The 21,458-nt window shown below is 36.3% G+C and overlaps 1 protein-coding gene across 5 annotated transcripts in view; it reads left to right on the forward strand.

The window, feature by feature from the left end:
• The window catches only part of COL12A1 (collagen type XII alpha 1 chain), a 102,413-nt gene that overhangs the window by 53,754 nt on the left and 27,201 nt on the right, over positions 1-21,458 (forward strand). For all 5 annotated transcript variants that reach the window (XM_065681415.1, XM_065681414.1, XM_065681412.1 and 2 more), the window contains 20 exons: positions 680-809; positions 1,628-1,767; positions 2,855-2,984; positions 3,683-3,825; positions 4,863-4,992; positions 5,939-6,081; positions 7,607-7,736; positions 7,935-8,054; positions 8,695-8,841; positions 9,635-9,751; positions 10,159-10,305; positions 10,765-10,839; positions 11,403-11,542; positions 12,612-12,735; positions 12,919-13,062; positions 15,289-15,453; positions 16,610-16,648; positions 16,742-16,880; positions 19,020-19,162; positions 19,557-19,666. In XM_065681415.1, the coding sequence (XP_065537487.1) occupies positions 680-809; positions 1,628-1,767; positions 2,855-2,984; positions 3,683-3,825; positions 4,863-4,992; positions 5,939-6,081; positions 7,607-7,736; positions 7,935-8,054; positions 8,695-8,841; positions 9,635-9,751; positions 10,159-10,305; positions 10,765-10,839; positions 11,403-11,542; positions 12,612-12,735; positions 12,919-13,062; positions 15,289-15,453; positions 16,610-16,648; positions 16,742-16,880; positions 19,020-19,162; positions 19,557-19,666 (2,556 nt within the window). The remainder of the gene's footprint in view (positions 1-679; positions 810-1,627; positions 1,768-2,854; positions 2,985-3,682; positions 3,826-4,862; positions 4,993-5,938; positions 6,082-7,606; positions 7,737-7,934; positions 8,055-8,694; positions 8,842-9,634; positions 9,752-10,158; positions 10,306-10,764; positions 10,840-11,402; positions 11,543-12,611; positions 12,736-12,918; positions 13,063-15,288; positions 15,454-16,609; positions 16,649-16,741; positions 16,881-19,019; positions 19,163-19,556; positions 19,667-21,458) is intronic.

Genomic DNA, 21,458 nt, shown 5'->3' on the forward strand with positions numbered 1-21,458 from the left:
TTTAGTGAGAAATCACTAGAAGACAGAGGAACAGCAGTAAGCTTAACTAGTATCTGTAATGAATTACTGGTACTGGAGTAAAAAAAAGAATTATGATCATTCTGTTGAACTTTGTGCAAAGAACAGAATTAATAGACTTTATTCACAATGGGATAGAGTCCAGAAGTGGAAGTTGAGAAGAGAACTCTTTTTAAGGAGAGCACACAAAACACTCGTGCTCTGTTCATGACATTTTAATGTCAGTCTGCAAGTAATTCTTGGTCATATGAGAGTAATTCCACGTCTGCTTTTTTCGTTACTGTGGTATTTGATTAAACTGCAGTTGCTAGGAAGGCAGTAGCAATGTCTCCACTGAAATATTTAAGGTAGAATTTAGAAAAGTTTTTTATTGGTGCAGATCTAGCAGTTGATATATAATTGTGGTTATATGCAAGTTTGGAGGTCTTAAAGAATACTGGCTTTGTGTCACTGGACTGTCTAAACCTGCTAAGATGAATACGTACTAAATATTATTATTGTTCAATGTCTACTGTCAGTGTCAGTCACAAGAGCATACAGCATATGATATATCATAGGGTTTTCCACTCCGCATCAAATGTTTACATTCTTCGCTATAACATTCAGCATAACAGGGGCAGAATAAAAGGGATTCTAATTCTCTTATTTTGTTTTACTGAAGACTGTGGTTGGAGGGCGGCAGAACAGTGTGGTGATACAGAAGCTGCAGCCTGACACACCATATGCTATTACTGTGTCATCAATGTATGCAGATGGGGAAGGGGGACGAATGACAGGACGAGGCAGAACCAGTAAGTAACTTCTTGGAATTTTCTTATTAGGTGTGAAACAATATTGATTTATTACTTTTCAAATTAGCTGACAAAAAATATTGTGGTGAAATTCATCCCATATGTAGCTGTCATTTGTCCTTTTGTGGGTTTCAAGTATCTAAAGTAAGAAGGCCTGTAAATCTGCTGGCTGTAGAGAAACCCTGGGCAACCACACCTTAGACTGGGCATCAAGCTTTTAGGGCTGAGAGAAAACCTACTGATACTATGGAACTTACTCCTCATCTTAATCTATTTGTCTTATGCCACAATTTAGTAAACATCTTTGAAGCCTCTGAAGACAAGTAACTCTCATATGTGTGTTGCTAAGCATGAGCTTTCTATTTTCCTATTAGCACCTCCAGTTCAGAAGCTTTACAGTGTGCACTTTGAGACTCCACTATTTTACATGGATAGTATTGTTTTGATCATGCTATAGAAAGCACTGAGTGATTTGCTACGAGGCATTTCAGGCATAAAGCCAATTCACTATTTTTAATTAGTTAATTATTTAACTATAAGTTTATTCATTCATTTGTACTTAGTTTACTTTTGAGCCTGCAATACAAAGTCAGACATAGCAATGTGTTTGGTGAGGAAGGAACCAAACATTCCTAATGAACTCATTGTGTAATTCTAAAATAGTGTTCAAAAAGATTTTTTTTCTTATTATATTTAGCATTCCTTATGCTGTTGGATGGGTGTCATGGTTTGTTCTGATTAATGAAAACAAATAATATTTAACATGAACTATTAAGCATGTGGTTTGACATTTCTGACAGCTCATTAATCTATTTCAGAACCTCTCACTACTGTGAAGAACTTGCTAATTTATGACCCAACCACTAGTACTCTGAACATTCGATGGGATCATGCAGAAGGAAGTCCTCGACAGTATAAGGTGTTTTATGGACCTACAGCTGGAGGCGCAGAAGAAATGGTAAAGACTTTGTGTAGATTTCACTGTCTCAGACAATTTGTAGCTCATGGTGTTAGTGGAGAAATGCTGCCAGGTGAAGTGGGTCTTGTTGATTAGGCACTGGCTTTTTTTCTGTTCATAGCTACCTCAAAGAAAAGGGAGAGCACCTTCATGAAAGTCAGTTACTTCCATATGTATTACAGATGTTTGATTTTATAGTAGACCTTCAGTAATTATTTGTTAGCACAGGGATTTAATACCACACCAATTTTTTTGTTTGTTTATTCTTACGGCAGTGCATGTGAATGTAAAGCTGATTCAGGGTGTACAAAAGACTATAAAGTTAGCAGACCTCATTTATACCTATTTTCACTGCTCAGATGACATGTGACTGTAGGCAGTCAGCCAGGATGATACACGTGAAAGCAGAAAAATCCACATAGGTGTTTTATTCTAATCTCCTAAAATTATGTAATTGCTAGGGAGCTAAAACAATCTTGAACATGTGAAACCATGCTTCAGACTGTAAAAATATTATTCCTTCCTACTTGTGTTCTTTTTCCATGTCTGTGCAATTGCATGTGCCTGTGAAATGCGGAGTACATGAATTACCAGTCTTTCGATAACATCTAGAGAGCTACCAATGATAAATATTCTTAAATGCTGTGGAGTTTTACTTTATAACATGAGCTGCTCATTACTTCTCGTCATTAGTTTTAGTGTTTATGTAATGTTTATTTTTTTATTTAGAAAGTGACCTTTTAATGCTTCTAAGCTGCCAAATAGTAGTCATTAAAGAGATCACTGCAGATTCTGTTATTAGTAGAACAGGATCAGGACCCAAAAGTGAAGCTAGCTCTTCAGGGATTATATGGAAGAGCATAGAATTTAACAATCTCTTTTTTTGTTAAGTCCAAGACAGAACTTTCTTGAAAGGTAATTCCAGAAGATACCATGAACCATATCACTTTATGCTTCAGGGTTTGTGAATTTTTTAGCACATCCAGTCTAGAAATGAGATGTGGTGGAGGAGTGAGATACAAAAAAGCCTAAAATTTTTGCATGTTTATGTAAAGTCATGACTCTACCTTTCTTTTTAAATTCGTAGACCACAGTACCAGGAAACACAAACTATGTAATTCTGAGGACTCTTGAACCCAACACACCTTACACTGTAACTGTGGTTCCAGTTTTCCCAGAGGGGGATGGTGGACGTGTCTCTGACACTGGAAGAACTTGTAAGTAAAATCATAGTTTTCAAGAAAATGTAAGGATTTTTTTGTGTGAGTGGCTCAGATAATTAGAAATTGATTTTGCATCAAGTCTTTTTTCTCAAAGTTAAAACATAAATGCAAGAAACTCTTTACCTGATTGGGTATGGTTGCATCTCTGTAACTTACTCCACTTTCTGTGCTTTTATTTGGGTGAAGGCTTTCAGTCCATTCATCTTGAGCAAGCTCAGCTCTTATGCTGTGCAGCAAACTTACAGTTTTAGTGAAATAGTAAAATTTTAATAGTAGTGCCAGTAGCAATACTGGTGAACAAATGGAAAATACTAGTGCTAATCCATAGTAATGTCCATACCATGTGCTTAAAATTTTTCAGGGAGCTTCCGCTCCTAAAGTCAGCATGACATAAAATGTGTAGTTTAGGGCTACTTTTCATAGCTGCCTGATCAGCAATAGGGTTACAAAGTGTTATGATCATACCTTCAATTTGCAGTGTAAACATACATACTTTGCTGGCTGGCAGGAGTGTTTGTAAAGACTAATCACCAAGACTCTAAGATCTGTAGATTTTGGGGTAACAAAAGTAATATGTTTATCTTGGGCTGATGCCCTTCTTTTGCTCCTTTGAGCACTGTTGTAAATTCAAGTGGAACTAGAACTAAAGAAAACAAATCTCTAAAACTTAATTTAAATTATCCTTGATCTAGTGGAGAGAGGAACACCAAGAAACATTCAAGTTTACAATCCCACACCAAACAGCATGAATGTCCGATGGGAACCTGCTCCAGGTCCAGTACAGCAGTACAGAATTAATTACACACCACTGTCTGGCCCAAGGCCATCAGAATCTGTGAGTAATTTGTTTTGTATGTTATTCCTTAAAAGTGTGCAGAGGATATTGCTTCCTTCAATGAGTGTAGAATAATAGTAATAAGCTCAGGCCAACTGTGTGCCCAAGAGTGTCCCTGATGAAAACGCTTTGTCTACAGGAAGTTAGTCCATTGTAAATAGATGTTTAATTTGGTGAAATAAAGGAAATAAGAAATAAGACTACCAGGTAAAGATGAGTTAAAATAAAACATTTTTTTCCCTCTTTTTATCTTAAGAAGACAATCATAGAATCATAGAATAGAATCATAGAAAGAGAGAAGAAAACAACAAATATTTATTAGGAAATGTTTAATTATGACTCCAGATACCAATTTTATGCGATTTTACAACTAAACCATCTGTTTAGCCCAAATCACTTGTGTTTAATTAGATCTTGGTGAGCAGTGGATATGGGTAAAAATTTGGCTTCCAGATGTGAAGTAAGAGGTCTTGGATTTGTGGAGAAATAGGTGCAGTTTTGGAGCTAAGCTTGTGAATGTGCTCACACCGAATGTACACCCATGTTGTACATGTACAGATGGGTGTATATGTTTTTATGTAAGGAAGTCTAGGAATTTTTAATGAATCATTTACATCTGTAAAGTGAAACTGCATATTACTTCACACATAAGTGGGAACCTGTCTATTAGTACCTGTTAGAAAACGTTTTTATGTCAGTAAATCATGACAGAATTTACTTTTTTGTTTTCTGTTCCTGATTTTTTTTTTCTCTGAACCATTTTAATATAAAATGTAAAAAATAAAAACTCAGTTTACAGAATGCGAGTTCCTTATGGATTCGTGATTTTTGGTTTTTTTGGGGGTTTTTTTTTGCACCTGCTCTTGAATTTTTATCAATATTATTTGGTTATTTTAAGCCTGTATTACTTTTCTTGGAAAATATGCAGCATGGTCACGTTCCCAATTTTTCTATATTTTATTCAAACTGCTAATTCTAACAAAACATTGTATAAACTGAAGCCTACTTTATATAGATGCTTTTTGTTTCTGTTTTAGATTGTGGTACCAGGCAACACTCGCGATGTGATGCTGGAGCGCTTGACTCCTGACACTGCTTACTCAATAAATGTTATAGCTCTGTATGCAGATGGAGAAGGAAATCCAAGCCAAGCACAGGGAAGAACATGTAAGAGGCAGTCGGTAGTTGCTTTGTGAAATATATGTTGAAATGTGTGTGTGAAGAATTTGTAAAATTGGTTAAAATCACAAACAGTGTGAGCTGTTCATTGCAACTCTGAGATCAATACATTTGAGTTATGGCTGAAGCAATTGTAAGCCTCCATGGAAGTGATCTTCTGCTATGTTGTCTGGCAGCTATTGTACCTGCATAATCGTCAATGTAATTTTAACTTGTGAAATAAGCTTAATTTGAATGTTTAAGAATGTAAAATCTGTTACATGAAATGTGATTATAGGCAAATAGCAGTTTGTCTTTAAAAAACAAAAGGCACATTAAGATGGGTTGAATTTGCTGTCAACAGAAAAGAATGTGCTTCATTTTCTGTGTCTTACATGATAATTGTATACATCAGCCTCCCCAGATGCTGGGTTTTTGCTGGAGATGCCTAAGCACCAAAACTTCCTTGTTACAATTTAACTTGTGGGATCTTAGTTGTCTTACGCTTGGCATCTTTAAAATTCATTCTAGAAATAACATGTAAATGAGCTGCCTGTGGCAATAATAGGTCACCCCTCTTTTGCTACTTCTGTGCTTTTTCTGTTAAATCCCCACATTCACCTAAAACTTGTGACAGGCTATAGTTATATGTGTTTGCATGAGTCTGAAAAGCAGAATGTATGTACATGATGTAGATGTGTAGATGCTTAGTTTGTGCATCCCTCAGATGTTGTCTCCCTTCCATACTGCTCCAGTCTTCCAGTTAAGGTCCTATTTCTGTTCAAAACCTCAGGCACTTCTGTATTATCATTGACTAAATTTATCTGTATGTGTTTATTTGGGGTTTCAGGGAGGACCCTTAGCTTTGGTTTCAAGGCAGTATTTGAATCACTGAGGATGACACTAAACTGGAAGAATCATACTTCATACAGCATTCCATATTTTATTTCTTTAGTGCCTCGCAGTGGTCCAAGGAATGTGAGAGTGTTCGATGAGACCACGAACAGCCTTTCTGTTCAATGGGACCATGCTGATGGGCCAGTCCAGCAGTACAGAATCATTTATTCACCCACTGTGGGAGACCCTATTGATGAATATGTAAGTTCTGTAATTCTTTAGTCAGCACCAAGAGGTTCTCTGTTGATTCTTTAGGCTACAGAAAAACCATGGTACCTGTTCTACACCTGGTACACCTTGTGTGCTCTGTAGGTTATTTGGTCACTGTTGTCAATGCTGAGAACCTATTTGTATGAAACACTGGTTGGTTTATTCATCAGTTTTTTGGGGGATTGTTTACTTGTTTTTCCACAAAGTTGCAGAATATGTTTTTTTTAATGAACCAACTTGTGTATAAAATAATGTGAAATGAGAGTCACACATTAATCAGTAGATTCTGAGCAGAACTTACTTTCTGACATTTAGTTCAAACATTGTGCTACAGTGAATAGCCATCTATTCATACTCTATTAATTACAAAGTCAGTGTGCTAAGATACAGAATAAACACAAGCCTGCTTTTTATAAACTGAAGAGAGTGGGTGGAGCTTAATAAGAAAGCAACAACAATGTTGATTCAGCATCTGACTTGCTTTTATCAGGTTCAGTATGAATTGTGTGTTTAATTTCCTGCAGCTTAATGATAGCATAAATAAATCTGAAGCTTATAAAATTCTCTGAGTGTTTATAGCAAAGCCAAACTCAGAACCTGTAGAGGTCAATAGAAGAATTCCTGCTGATTGCCACCAGCCAAAATGTAACAAGTATGGAGTGCTATTAAAATGCTATTACTGCTTATATATTATCGCATAAGGCATGCTAAAAAAATCATCATTTGAAAACTCCCTGCTGGATCTGTTAATCAGGATGCACATATTTTTCAACACATACATCTTTTTTGCAGAAAATGTTTAACATTTCATAGAAAATAATAATGGAAAATGTTGACTGGGACATGCTTTTCAGATATCTTGAGTTACTTTCCATAGTTTCAGTGCTTTATGGACACTTTATGGAGCAATATCTCTTTTTGTATTATGTCTGTATTTTTATTAGAAGAGAACACGAGTGCATGGCTGCACCAAGAAGCTGGGGAGATTGAAAGAAGCATAAATAGGCGTGTTTTTACATATAAAAATATTTAGAGCTTCCTTCTCAGACTAACTTGCGTGGGCCAAGAAAATTGTATCCTAAGACAAGGGTAAAGAAAAGGTAGAAATGAAGCTCACGAATAACATGATGGGAGACTTTTGACTGCCATCCTCATTTTAGGATTTTTTTTCTGTCTTTTCTATTTCCAAGCACATCATCATGACTTTTTCTTTTCTATGAGGGAACATACTGAAATCTTGGTGACGAACTGCAGCATCTCAGTCTGATGTGAGGGCAGGGACTTAAGAGTCAATTTGATTTATCTTTTTTGCTAACCACAGTGTTTTATAATTTCAAGTAATACATATAATTTTTTATAGGCTATAACCCTTAAAATATCCTGAATGACTTTATCTACAGTGGACATAAAAAAAAGTGCACCAAGAGTCAAAACAAATTTTTGGTTCTGGTTGCTGTCATTATTGATCAGTTACAGGACTGTAAGTTTGTTTACTTCTGTTTCTTTTGTGTTCTAGACAACAGTTCCTGGGATAAGAAATAATGTGATACTGCAACCACTACAATCAGATACACCGTATAAAATTACTGTTGTGGCTGTGTATGAAGATGGAGATGGCGGACAACTGACTGGGAATGGCAGAACTGGTAATTAGTTTTAATATTGTATACTATTTTTTTTAATTTAAGACACATGTTCCTTGAGCACTTCAACATTGTTAAGGTTTCATTATGTTGACTGTGTCTTTGACATGATTGTTACCTGATTGATAGAGTTACAATGTAGGCTTGTAGAGGTTGAAAAGCAGTCACTAGTCTAATTAGAGTGGTTTTCTTTCTTTTCAGTTGGCCTGCTTCCTCCTCAAAATATGTATATAACTGATGAATGGTATACACGATTCAGAGTTTCCTGGGATCCTTCACCATCCCCTGTTCTTGGCTATAAAATCGTATACAAACCTGTGGGTAAGAAAGCCTGTTCATTCCAAACATGTCACTTTCAGAACAGTGAGTGGCTAATGGGTGATCCGAATAGAAATCACACGTCATGAAATGTTTGTGTTAAAGGATTTCTTTCTTTTCTTTGCTTACTGATTTTGATGGAAGCTTAAGTCTTAGTATTTTATACAAAGCACAAGCTATCAAACAGTGTTTCGTACATTCAATTGCAGAGATTAAATTGTATGTTTAAAATATAATGCGGTGACTAGATAAAGTTCTGGACCAGACTTGGTTTTTATTTCTTAAATATCTCCTGTCCTTCTGAGTGTATGAACTGATGTATGTGAGATGAGCATCGGACATTTAGGAATTTAGGTACTGAAGTCCTTCAGAATCTTTTTTATGTGACAGTACAACAATATGCATATCTTTCTGTAAGTTAAATCAAACACAAACATTGCACAATAGCCTGTAAAGCTATGTGTATGTTCTATTTGCCACAGTCTAATACACTACAATTTAAGAAATTAGTAAGTTTTATTCCAGAAAAGAAATGAGATTAGGAGTTAATGACATGTAAAAGACAGCAGATAGTTCTGTAGTTCACCTGATCGTGAATCTTTCTCTATCTCTGTACTTCCTTAATGCATCCTTTCAATTCAAGGTTCAAATGAGCCCATGGAGGTTTTTGTGGGAGAAGTGACTTCCTACACCTTGCATAATCTGTCTCCCAGTACTACTTATGATGTGAATGTTTATGCCCAGTATGATTCTGGAATGAGTATACCTTTGACAGATCAAGGCACTACATGTAAGTAAAAATAATTCTGTTGTCATCATGTTAGATACATATATTGCCTTAGATAATGTTGATTAAAAGAGGATTTTTAAGGTTGGTTGTTAGAAAGCCTGAATATCCTCTCGTGGAGAACACGTCATTTGTCTATGATATAGACATGGGAACAGCAATGGAAATAAAATCTTAAGTAATAACTCGATGATATAAATTTTTTTAGTCTGCTTTCTAAAATTTTATTCAGCTATAGCTGGAGTCAATCTTTAACTGTCTTCAGGGAACTACAAAATCTAACCATGCTAAGCAGGTCTAGGCTTTTTGCCACTCTGCTTTTATTTCACAGGGATGTCCAGTGACTGAAACCAGCTTTTTAGAAGGAGATGATTTTGTTGATGGCCTCAGCTAAGAAACTTCTAAAAAATTCTTCAGTTAAGATGAATTAAACATCCTGAGTTTTGTTGACTTGGTACATTCTTTTCATACTGCCATATATATGTGTCAGATTCTCATTTTTAGAAGTTTCTTCTTTTATAAAGAACTCAACTTACTTCATATGAAAACTCATAAAATAGGTTGTTACCCAATATGGGAAAGGTATCAGACTTGGGGCCTTTGTAAATAGCTAGGATGTGATCTCTGGGGCATAAGAGAAAATGGAGAGATTTGGCTAGAACTGCTCTTTCCTTCTTTGAGTATCTAAAAAAATCAAGTTCTGGACCAGAACTGCTAATATAGTTTTCATCTCTATGTACTTCACCCATTACATACTGTTTTTCAGAAAACAATTTATCTGTTTCTCTGTTCACAGTATATTTGAATGTCAGTGACCTAACAAGTTACAAAGTGGGTTGGGATACTTTCTGTATTCGATGGTCACCACATCGGTCAGCAACTTCCTACAGACTGAAGTTAAACCCAGTTGATGGTAAGTGCATTTAATTCTTTGCATTTTATGGAAACATAATTGTCTTATTTCAGTGACAACACCACTTATTTAAGATGGTGGCAAGCACCTGCCAGAAGCCACGATACGTCTGGTTGAGCTTTAAATCTCTGAACATAACCTGTTTTTCTAGAGTGGTGAAAGTTCTGCAAAGAGGGAGCGCTGTTTATTGTCAAGTTATCTTTCATTACTGGGAATCTGCTAGTCGCCTGCGTTTCACAAGTACACTGCAATGTTGGTCTAGAAAGGCTATTACAGGACAAGAATAAGACTTGTCCCATCTGCTCTGACCTCCTCTAATGAGGTTTTTAATTTTTACACTTATTTGTGCACATATTAAAAGGGAAGTAGTGTTTCTAACTTTCTTTCCATTGGGCTTTTTTTGACAGGTTCTAGAGGACAGGAAATCACAGTACGTGGATCAGAAACAAGCTATTGTTTTACTGGCCTCTTGCCAGACACAGAATACAATGCTACCATCTTTGTTCAGACCCCTAACCTCGAGGGACCTCCAGTCTCTATGAGGGAGCATACAGGTAGATATGCTGTGAGCCTTCAGTTTTGACTGTAGAACTTGTTTCATCTGTAGAACTTGTCTTGCTCCTAAGTGGCTTTCAATACCTTTTTTTTAAGTTATCTTTCCTGTTTCTGTCAATGTAATGTCAATTGGACTTTATGGAGGAAAGAAAAATTCTATGCTCTTCTTCAAGTGTTTCCTAGCACTTGGATGAAAAATGGAGATGTGTTATCATAGTACAGTGTTACTCAGCTCATGTAAAATTGTTACTGTTACAATGAAATAATGTACCTTTGTTTTAACAATAACAATACTCTCATTATTCTTGTAATGCAAAAAAAATTTTTTTGCCAATGATACATTGGCTAGGTTAGTGAGAAAAGACTAGAATCTTTCTGTATTGCAATATATTACATAAACTAGAGCTTTTCCTTGAAATAAATAATTCATGAGAAATTAAAAAAATGTTTCATTTCAGTCCTCAAACCTACAGAGGCACCAACTCCACCACCTACACCTCCTCCACCTCCTACAATTCCTCCAGCTAGGGATGGTATGTTTATTTGCACAATTACTCATTACTTTTGTGTAGTTGCTCTACTGCTTAAGAGTTTAATTCTATTTTTCATAAATTTAAATAGATTTAAAACTAGCACAGCATTTTAGGAAAGTGAAGTCTGGCAGCAGTTTCCTAATGCCATCTGTTTGCTCTTGAGCTTTACTAGACTTCAACATTTTCTGGTTTAGAACAGCAAAGCGCATACATTTAGGGAAAAAAATAATGCATGATAACCTATAGCTCTGCAGCAAGTCTGTGAGTCTGTCTGCCCTCAGAAGAAAATTTATGTTTTGAGTTAGCTGCTCAGCAAAAAAAAGTAATTTAGAACACTGAGATTTGATTCTTGAGCTCTTTCTCACTTCTTGAACTTTTCTTTGAAAAATTTTAATAACTATTTTTGCATTGAGCATTAGCCATCTGCCATGTTGGCTGCATGGTAAGAGAAATTTGCTGAATATTTAGCATTCTTGAATTTTCAAATTTTGAAGCAATCATCTGCTTTATTTCACAGTGATATGATTGACGTGTTTCAAGTGTTCCTTTTCTTGGTCTTTCAGTATGCAGAGGTGCCAAAGCAGACATAGTATTCTTGACTGATGCTTCCTGGAGTATTGGTGATGATAACTTCAACAAAGTAGTAAAATTTGTTTTTAATACAGTAGGAGCCTTTGACTTAATTAATCCTGCTGGAATCCAGGTAGGTTTGTTATTTTCATTGGGTACATTTTGGAGAGAAACTGAAGATGGAGCTGAATTACTCAAGTTGCATGTGATTTTCCTTTCTTTCAGAATGCTGTAATTTTTTCTTTGTATTAGATTGCTGTATGACATGTGTATGTGTATACGTGTATAATTATTTCTGAAATATATTAGTCATTTTGTAATTGCAAAGGGAATCCAGTCTATCCTGAGATGTTATTATTCTGAAAGACAAAAGTTGTAGCGTGTGTGAATCCTCCAGGCAGAGAAACCGGGTTGTTGTATGGTCCACGTATGGTTATTTTTTTATATATATATGGGTTTTTTTGTATAGGGCATCAGCAACTAGAACACTGTTTAGTTGTTATACACTAGGTTTTCTCTGCTTCATATCAGAAATCTGTTTTGGGGTCAGTCTGACTGTTGAGTGAGGGTTGCATTTTAATTTCTCAGTGCAAGGAAGAAGTCTTGTATATATAGAGTCCAGCTGGCATGCCATAAGCCTTGTCTTATGGGGCATCCTAGAACCTCACTAAGTAGGCAGATGCTGTTCAGGAGAGGCATCTGCAGAAGTCTCTTCATCCCATCCTAAAGACAGATAACATAGGTCCACTGAAGAGATAATTTCAGAATTAACATTCAGTGATTGTATTTCAGTATTTAAGGCAAGAGAATACACAATGTAGTATATATCCAACTTTATTGACATTCTATTGCTGAATTATTTTTTTATTTCCTAAACAAACCTGGAAGAGGGTTTGTAGATATTGTACGTCTGCTCAGAAGAGCATCATAATAATATACTGCATCACAATAATAGGAATAATTCAACTGTATGTATTTAAGATCACATCACATTTCATACTCTGAAAGAGAAAGAAAGAAAGAAGTGTTGTGTGCGTATTACTGGGATGGTATCAGTGTATGTAGATATGTCTGTGTATGCATAATCATACATATATGAAAAAAAAATCAATTATTTAATGCTTACTAATATACCACAATAAATATTTAAATTGAGGCTGTTGGTCTGGTATGAGACAGCATTGTGTTATGTTCCATTTCAGGTTTCATTTGTGCAGTACAGTGATGAGGCAAAATCTGAATTTAAACTGAATACATTTGATGACAAAGCCCAGGCCCTGGGAGCTCTTCAAAATATTCAGTACAGAGGAGGAAACACAAGGACAGGTAATTCTGAGTGGTAATCATATTTCTTTAACATAAAATATTTTCAGAAACTTCCTCATTATCATAGTATTGCATGGCTGAACAATCAGGTTTTTATGTTCTGTTTTTGCTGTGGCTCTTGCCTTTTCAGAGTAATTCTTGTGGATAATATGGCTGACTCCTTGTTCATTGTGTGCTTTGCAGGCAAAGCCCTAACATTTATCAAAGAAAAGGTTTTGACCTGGGAGAGTGGCATGAGGAGAGGTGTTCCCAAGGTACTTGTTGTTGTCACAGACGGTCGGTCTCAGGATGAGGTGAGGAAAGCAGCAACGGTCATACAGCACTCTGGTAAGCAATTCACACTACCTGGCTGTTTCAGTTCCTTATGTGTTTAGCAGTGAAATTATAAGTGGTGCTTCAGTTATCTGGGAATCCTTTACTCATAATTTATGGACTCAAAAACATATTCTGAGTATTTGGGAAAAATGCAAAACTACTTAAAGGATTTACAATCTCTAGACCAGGCTTGCTTTTTCTTTCTCTAGCCTTCTGTCTGGGGAAGGATATGGCTTCCCAAAGTGTTCAAGTAATTCCTCATGCATATTGTTTCATATATGTGTATTTTGGTTATTTTTTTCTCTCCTTGCTGTGTGGACCCCCAGGATCATTGTGAACTGTGCTCCATTTTACTGCTTTTGATGTAATGGGCCTGGCTTTTTGAGCTTTATGTTTTCCCTGGTATAAACCAATGGATCTTCATTCAAAGTATGTGTTTTTTGTGGAGCTGGGTCTGAACTGACTCCTTCATTGACTTTTGAACTGAGAGACATTGCACTTCCTCTTCAGATTTGCTGAATGTGGCTCATGTGAGTCTAATAATCTATTGCTGTCCCTGCACCCATCAGTTCTGCATATCAGTGCCTGATCCACCTGGAGTTCTGTTCCCTGAGTAAGGAAATTATGTACTTCCTTACAGAAATCACAGGCATGTAAACCATCAGTGGTCATCATCTCTGCCTCTATGATCTGAAAGAATCAGCTCTGTCTAGAGGTTTTCTAAAGACATTTGCCTACCCTATTCATAAAAATCTCTACACTTTCCCTGAATAATCTGCTTCAGTACTTAACTAGCCTAATAGTTGGAAGGCTTTGCCTCATGTTTCACTTACGTGTTTCTTCAGGCTAATGAAGATATTGTCTTCTTTTAATTTACCTGATTAACCAGGAAAGCAACTGATCACTTTCCACTACAATTGGCCTTCATATTTGAAGCCTGTTGTAATTTCCTCTTTCTGTCTTCTCTCCTAGACTGAACAAATCCATTTCCTTCAACCTGCTGTTGATCATGTTTTCTCAACCTCTTATAATTTTTGCCCTCCTCTCTACTTGCTTTGGTTTCTTTGCATCTTAAATGCAAAAGCTGGGCAGAGTATTTCGGCCAAAGCTTTACCAGAATTGGCTACAGAAGAATAATTATGATATTTCTGAAAGATTAAAAATTGAAATAAAGATAGCTTTCTAATTTGCAATAAATGTGAATTCTGCTTTCAGCCTCCAAGTAGCATTTCCAATGTCTGTGCAATGTCAGTGAAATTTTATAGGAGATTTTGTTCTATATAGTGCTGAATTGTTCAATGAGGATTTTTTTTTTCTTCCTTGCTTTCTGGTATGGCAGCAAGGTCAAATTATTACATGGAGACTTAGGTGGGAGAAGGGAAAGGAAGCAATGAGTCAGTGACAGAATTCTGTGAAAGCTACAGACTAGCAGGAAACAAAAACTTGATGCAGAAGGCAAGAAGATGCTAATTTAAGGAAAATCACCCTGACAAAGAAGGAGATTATGCTTGTTCACCTATGATATGACTAAATTCTAGGGTCTGGGTTCTTATCATTTAACTTAAGCCATCTAATAACTAAATGTCTAATCTAAGGTCATAATGTAGAGTCTTTTTGTGGCTAGTGAAGAGAGCAACAGATAGGCATCTGCAGACCATGGCTTCTTCTGTCTTGAAGTTACAGTATTAGGAAGGTGAGATTATTTGCATTCTGAATTTGCCCTTGTCTGTTGATTGTAGAGGAAAACTAGACAACCAGCTTAGACTTGTTGTTAACTTGGAAAGTTAAAAATTGCGGGATAAATACCACCCTAAAAAAGTGAAAGAGAAACTGAGAAGCATGCAGGAGGTGGCAACAGACCGACAACTGCATAACTAATAGTCTGCACAGAGATTTTGCACACAGGACAGATTTAAGAAACTGTAGAATTGAGAAGACTGTACATTTTGTATGAAAGAGTGAGGGGACTAGGTAGCCAAGTCTGTGTGTGACTGGATAATGCCCAATAAAAACCAGTGAAAGAAGGAGGAGAAAATTTTGAAAGAAAGATTAAAAAATTAGTTTAATCCCTCCTGGGCTTAGATAAAATGAAAGGATCTTCACAATATATGCTCATAACAAAGGCCAGATAAAAGAGTAGGTAGAGTAATCAATGATAGAGATGGGCTGTGAAATACTGACCTGAAAAATGATAATGTATATTTACTACATTTCAAGTAACAAGTGTTGTTTTCACAGGCTTCAGTATATTTGTGGTTGGTGTAGCCGATGTAGATTACAATGAGCTGGCCAAGATTGCCAGCAAACCCAGCGAGCGTCATGTATTTATTGTTGATGACTTTGATGCCTTTGAAAAGATTCAAGATAACCTTGTCACCTTTGTGTGTGAGACAGCTACCTCAAGTAAGTAGAAGACACTATTTTCCCTTTTCCCAAATTAATACACTGCTATTAGCCTTATATACTGCTATAGCTGTGACATCGGCTTACCCTGGCGGGGTGCCAGATGCCCGTCAAAGCCAGCCTATTACTACCCCCCTCCATTAGACAGCAGAGAAAAATATAACGGAAGGCTCATGTGTAGAGATAATGACAGGGAGATTTTTCACCAATTGCTGTTATGTGCAAAACAGACTTGAATTGGGGAATTTAGTTTTCCATTTATTAGTAATCAAATCAGAGTAGGGTAATGAGAAATAAAACCAAATCTTAAAAGCAGCTTCCCCACCTCTCCCTTTTTTCCTGGGCTTAACTTTGCTCCCAATTTCCCTTCCTCCTCCCCATGAGCAGCACATGGGGATGGGGAACTGGGCTTGTAGTCTGTTCATCATGTGTTGTTTCTGTCGCTTCTCCCTCCTCAGGGGAAAACTCCTCGCACCCTTCCTCTGCTCCAGTGTGAGGTCCCTCTCATGGGAGACAGTTCTCCATGAACTTCTCCAGTGTGAGTTCTTCTCACGGGCTGCAGATCTTGATGAACAGCTACAGCGTGGGTCCCTTCCACAGGGTGCAGTCCTTCAGGAACAGAATGCACCAGTGTGGGTCCCCCCCACAGTCTATGGGTGCTAAAGAGGTGCAGCTATAGTGTGTGATGCTGTTTTAAAATTATCTAAATAAAGTTCAGTTGTTTACTCAAGTCAAATCCTTCTATGGCAAAAATGAGAAATTCTCAGGCCTGTCATGTGCAACTGTGTACTGCCTCAAGCGCTGGGTATAAATCTGCAATTTTTCCTTGTGAATCTGACATCTATTATACAGCCTGACTCATGCTTTAAATATTCATGGAAAGACTGTGTCATTGGGCTCCTTTCTTCTTATGAGTTAGATCTTAAAATATTTATTCCATAGAATTTTTTACAGTAGAAATATATTAAAAGTAATGAGTAAATATTTTAAGAGTACATAGAGCAGAACACAGTATGACAAATATAAAACAAAGTTGGCTGATTGATAATGCATAATAGCGCAGACCTTTTGGTAATAAAAATTTATGAAGTATATATACATTCATATCATGTTAGGTTTTATAGTCTTTAATTATATATTTTTCCATGTCTTTTAGCTTGTCCTCTCATTTACTTGGAGGGATACACTTCACCTGGTAAGTAACAGTCTAATATTTTGGTGTAGGTTCATTTGTGTCTTTTCCAGCTCTACAGTGTTTATATTTTTCGTTTTCTCTCTGGATTTAAAGGTTTCAAGATGCTGGAATCATATAATCTAACAGAGAAGCATTTTGCTTCTGTACAAGGCGTATCACTGGAATCGGGCTCTTTCCCAAGCTATGTAGCATATAGACTCCACAAAAATGCCTTTATCAGCCAGCCAATACGGTAGGTAAACTTGAAAGACTCATGTTTAAGGCAAGCAGTTGAGGAAGGATTAACAGAGTTTATAGATGACAGCATTAGTATGACGTTATTGAAGTTGCATTTATTTGATGTTCTTTTTTTCTAAGCTCCAAGAAAAATACTCCAAAGAAAATATATCATTGTTCTCATTAAATGCAAACCTATTTCTTCCATTGTGATCTGTTCACTATTAATCCAGTTGTCTGTTGCTCTCTTTTGATATAATGCTTCTCAACCATTTGAGTTGCATATAATCCATGGTTTGTCCTTAGGCAGTTGAACACCAGCCTCCATCATACAAAGAAAGAGCTTAGTGCTCCTGGAGGGGAATGATTTCAGTATGGAGGGATAAGCACCACTTTTTGCAGAAGCACCACCATACTGCAGTAGGTAGCACACTGATGCCATTTGGGTAGTTTCTCTTCTACTTGAGTTGCCATATTTGGCTAAGGAAGTGGAGTTTTCAAGAGCACGCGGTCTTAGAGCTTGATTATGGAGAGGTAATAAATATATGGTCATTCTAGCCAACATTTTTTTCACAAAACCCCTAAAAGCATAGTTTTATTAAGAGGGGAGCAGTACCTCTCTCCTTTTCTTTTTACATTTGTTCCTCTCCTGTCTGAGTAAGTTTCAAAAAAAGTCAATCTGAGTCAGAGGAGATGCTTAAAGATAGCCCATTATTGCTATAAAATTTGAGAAAATTTAATCTTCTTTTCATACAAGCTTTTGAAATCTGCAATTCTGCAAGACTGAGTAAAGATCAGATCACAGTCAAGAAAGCTGAAGTATATGAAGAAAAAACTTATTTTTGCCAGCCTTCTCAGCTCACAACTTTAAAGGTGGAGGACTTGCGGACTTTCTGAGTTCACTGACATGCCATTATAGCTGTGGGAGTGACAGGTCTCTGACACCCCGGATTTTTATGACCTAGAGAAGTAAAGATAATTCCATTTTTGCAACTCTCTTACATTAACGTAAACTTTGCATTTAGCCGGGTAAGAAATTATAAGATGACAATAAAGAGACAAACTTCCTATTTATTTATTAATTTTTTTTTTTTACAATGTTGTGATACATAGTCTGTTGTCTGCTGTAAGACATAGAGTAGGCTTACCAGCTTATTCTGAGCACTTATTTTTCATCAGATGCTAGAAAATAAAACTCCCTTTAGACTGAGTCAGCAAAGTAATAAAAGCATCCTGATCCTGATTGCATGGTTGTTTCCATATCTGAAATAACTTGGTATACAACTTATAAATAGTGTCGTTATATCTACTTCAATATTTTCATTCTTGCACTGTGCTGTGTGGTGGTGTTGACTTAGTGTTGTGGTTATTACTGCAGTGTCCATAATTGTATGGGTACATAAGCTTTGCCTAAAGTACAGAGAAGCTGCTTTCTCCATTTTGAGGTTTCTGTGTTTATGTTCATGAGGCCAAATCGCCTTCTTAGTTCCATTATAATAGTTAAGGAGAAGCATAAGCTACCTCCTTTCTTACAGTCCTCTTCCTGCATTCCCTCCCTTTGCCTTCAGAAAATGCTGGAGGCCATTTAATGCATGTTTCTATTTACTTTTGGCTTTCTGCTTTTTTAATGTCTAACAGTCTGAACATCACAAATCTAAAGGTCTGCCACTGATGCAGAATCCAAATACATCACCAATTGCAGAAAATACAATAAATAACTACTTCACTGTATCTGTGCCTCAAGGGCAGCAGTAGTTACGTGCTGTTTTCTGTTGCCTGTTGAAAACAGGCCAGAACAATGTGGCAGTAGGTTTTTCTTCACTTATCATCAAGGAATTTTAAATATGTGTAGTTTATACAGAACCTTGCCACAAGAATACATCTCCAAGATTTCTTGGTCATAATCTGGCTTCCTTCATAACTATGGTGCCTGGACCAGCTAAAGACAAGCTGTGAGTTCATTTTAGGAAATAATGTGGTGGTTTTTATCACAAAGTACTCTCTCTTTTGAAAGAGTAGTTAAAATGCTCAGTTCCATTAAACACTGTGGTTTCCCTGTTACTCTCATGTCTTTTCTTTGAAAAAGAGAAAATTACGAAGATCTTCTTTTCCATATGTTTCCATGTGACAAAATATCTGCATATTGTCTTAACAGGGAGATTCACCCAGAGGGATTGCCACCGGCATACACTATCATTCTGTTATTCCGTCTTCTGCCTGAATCCCCTAATGAGCCTTTTGCGATTTGGCAGATTACAGACAGAGATTACAAACCACAAGTTGGAGTTGTGCTCGATCGTAAGGATGATTATGTTTTATCACATATAGAATTAATACTTTATGCTACTTTGCATGCATGCTTCTAAAATATTTCCAAACCCAAAGCATTCTTACATGGTAAAAGGATTTTTTTTTATTTTCTTTTTTTTAAGAAATTTTTGTTTTTACTTTGTACGTCAATTGCTTTTTTTATTTTTGACTAGCAATAATTCACCTAAGCTACCTTTCCACTTTGGTATTACCTCTAAAACCTAAGAAAATACGTCTATGTTCTTATGAGTCATTAAGACCATCTGTAACTCTTGTTTACCCAATTGAATGGTATGCTACATTTTATCTATAAGTGTATCTTAGGATGACGGTTTCAGTAGTACATATGAAATAAAATTTGTTTAATTTTCATTCATTGCAGCTGCCAGCAAAGTCCTGTCATTCTTTAACAAGGATACAAGTGGAGAGGTTCAAACTGTAACTTTTGATAATGATGAAGTAAAGAAAATCTTTTATGGAAGTTTCCATAAGGTAAAAGATTGAAATTATGAATTTTGCTTTCTAAAGTGCTGTTCTTTGAAACAAAGGACAAACAAGCAGAAGGCACTGTCAGTGGCCAGTCTTTATACAGTACTGTAAATTGACAGAGACTTACAGATCATGTAAAACAAGATCTCTGAAGTTACAGCTCTTCTTTGAACCTATTAAGAGGTTTGTCAAGATTGTGAAAGTGGGGGGATATACCAGAACAAGACATCATAGCCTGATTCCTGAGACATGAAAGAGGAAGAATAAAAGATAAACTGGAAAGAATAGGAAAGGAAGCTGTGATGAGAAAAGATTGGAGGATAGTGTAATAGTCTGAAATCATTAAGAGAAAAGGAAAATGCAGCCACAGAAAGTACATAGCTGTTGACTTATAAAGTCAGGGAACCAATTTTTGGAGATGAATAGCACATTGAATAAGATTCATATGCTTAAAAAGCATATTACATGTATATGGATGTTTTGTATGTGTTAATGTATATTGGTATATTTCTGGCTTAAATTCACTGGGCCTAAAATATTACAAAGTAACATTAACTGAGGAAACAGCCATCATGGGAAAGAGCCCACAAAAGATTGTGTAATCTCTTTGTGATTTAGAATGAAGCTCATATTTTTTTGAATTGTCAAAATGGCTATTAAAATCCTCCCATTACTGCATCTGCCTTCAATTGTGATAGTTTTGTGTTTGCTTTTCTCATTTTGTGCACCTAATTATAAGAATTTGATCCTGCCAGGCTTCCTAACCTCTAGTTATCAGGAAGTGTTTAACTCAGGCTACATATATATCTAAAACACAATTTAAAAAGATTTTCTTGCTGTGTTAAGTATGTATATTTAAGATAAATTGAGTTGAAGTTGCAACATTTTTGGTCAGCTGAAATGCACATTCTCATTTATGCACATTCTTTTCATTTATCTCCCTTTTGTTTAGTTTAGTTTTTTTCTGATGACTAAATATGGCTATAGTATAACATTTGTTTTCTTTATGATACTCTCTCCTTCATGACTGGTCACTACAAGCATTCCTTCAAGGATACTGATAAGAGGTTGTCTCTGTCAACTTCCTGGTACTAGAGGCCTCACTGTCAACCTGACTTTGCTAGGCTGAAAGCAGAGAAAGATAGCTGGTGCCAGCTATTGTGACTTCATCTGTTAAAAACACAGATGACTACAAAAATCACACAGTACTATAAAAGCTATTGGTTTCCTCAGAATTTGACAGAGGATAATTTCCCAAATTACTTTGTTATATGCAATTCTTGTTTATAATTTATTTAATGGCTGATTGTTTTGCATATATGAAGAAATGTTTATGTCATTGACTTTGTAACTGACACTTATGAGTAAGTTTGGATTACACCTGCTTTATGCAGCTTCTATTTTGTCCTTGGCATACGGCGTTTTGCCTTGCCCCTCCCTCCCCCCTTTTTTTAGTAGGAAAACTGAATTTTAAAGAAATGTGTTAATCTATTGGCATGAGAAAAACTGTCAGCAAACTCTGGCATAGACATCGTTTTGGTATGAAAGCTGAGTCATCACCAAGAAGGAAGACACAGAACAGCATGTAGCATGCCTCATTTTAGATTTCAGTGCGAGTTGAGACTTCCCCTCTTCAAGTCACTGGTGTGAAACTTTCTATATGCTGTACTGCCAGTAGTCTGGTTGAAGTATCTGCTGCTAATTTCATAGACATTGAGTTGGTTTTTTTTTTTTTTTGGTAGTTCCTCTAAATGTGATAGAGCTGAGCACAATTGTCTGACAGTGCTTACAGTGA

This window comes from Lathamus discolor, chromosome 5 (genome assembly GCF_037157495.1).
Source record: "Lathamus discolor isolate bLatDis1 chromosome 5, bLatDis1.hap1, whole genome shotgun sequence".
Taxonomy (NCBI): domain Eukaryota; kingdom Metazoa; phylum Chordata; class Aves; order Psittaciformes; family Psittacidae; genus Lathamus; species Lathamus discolor.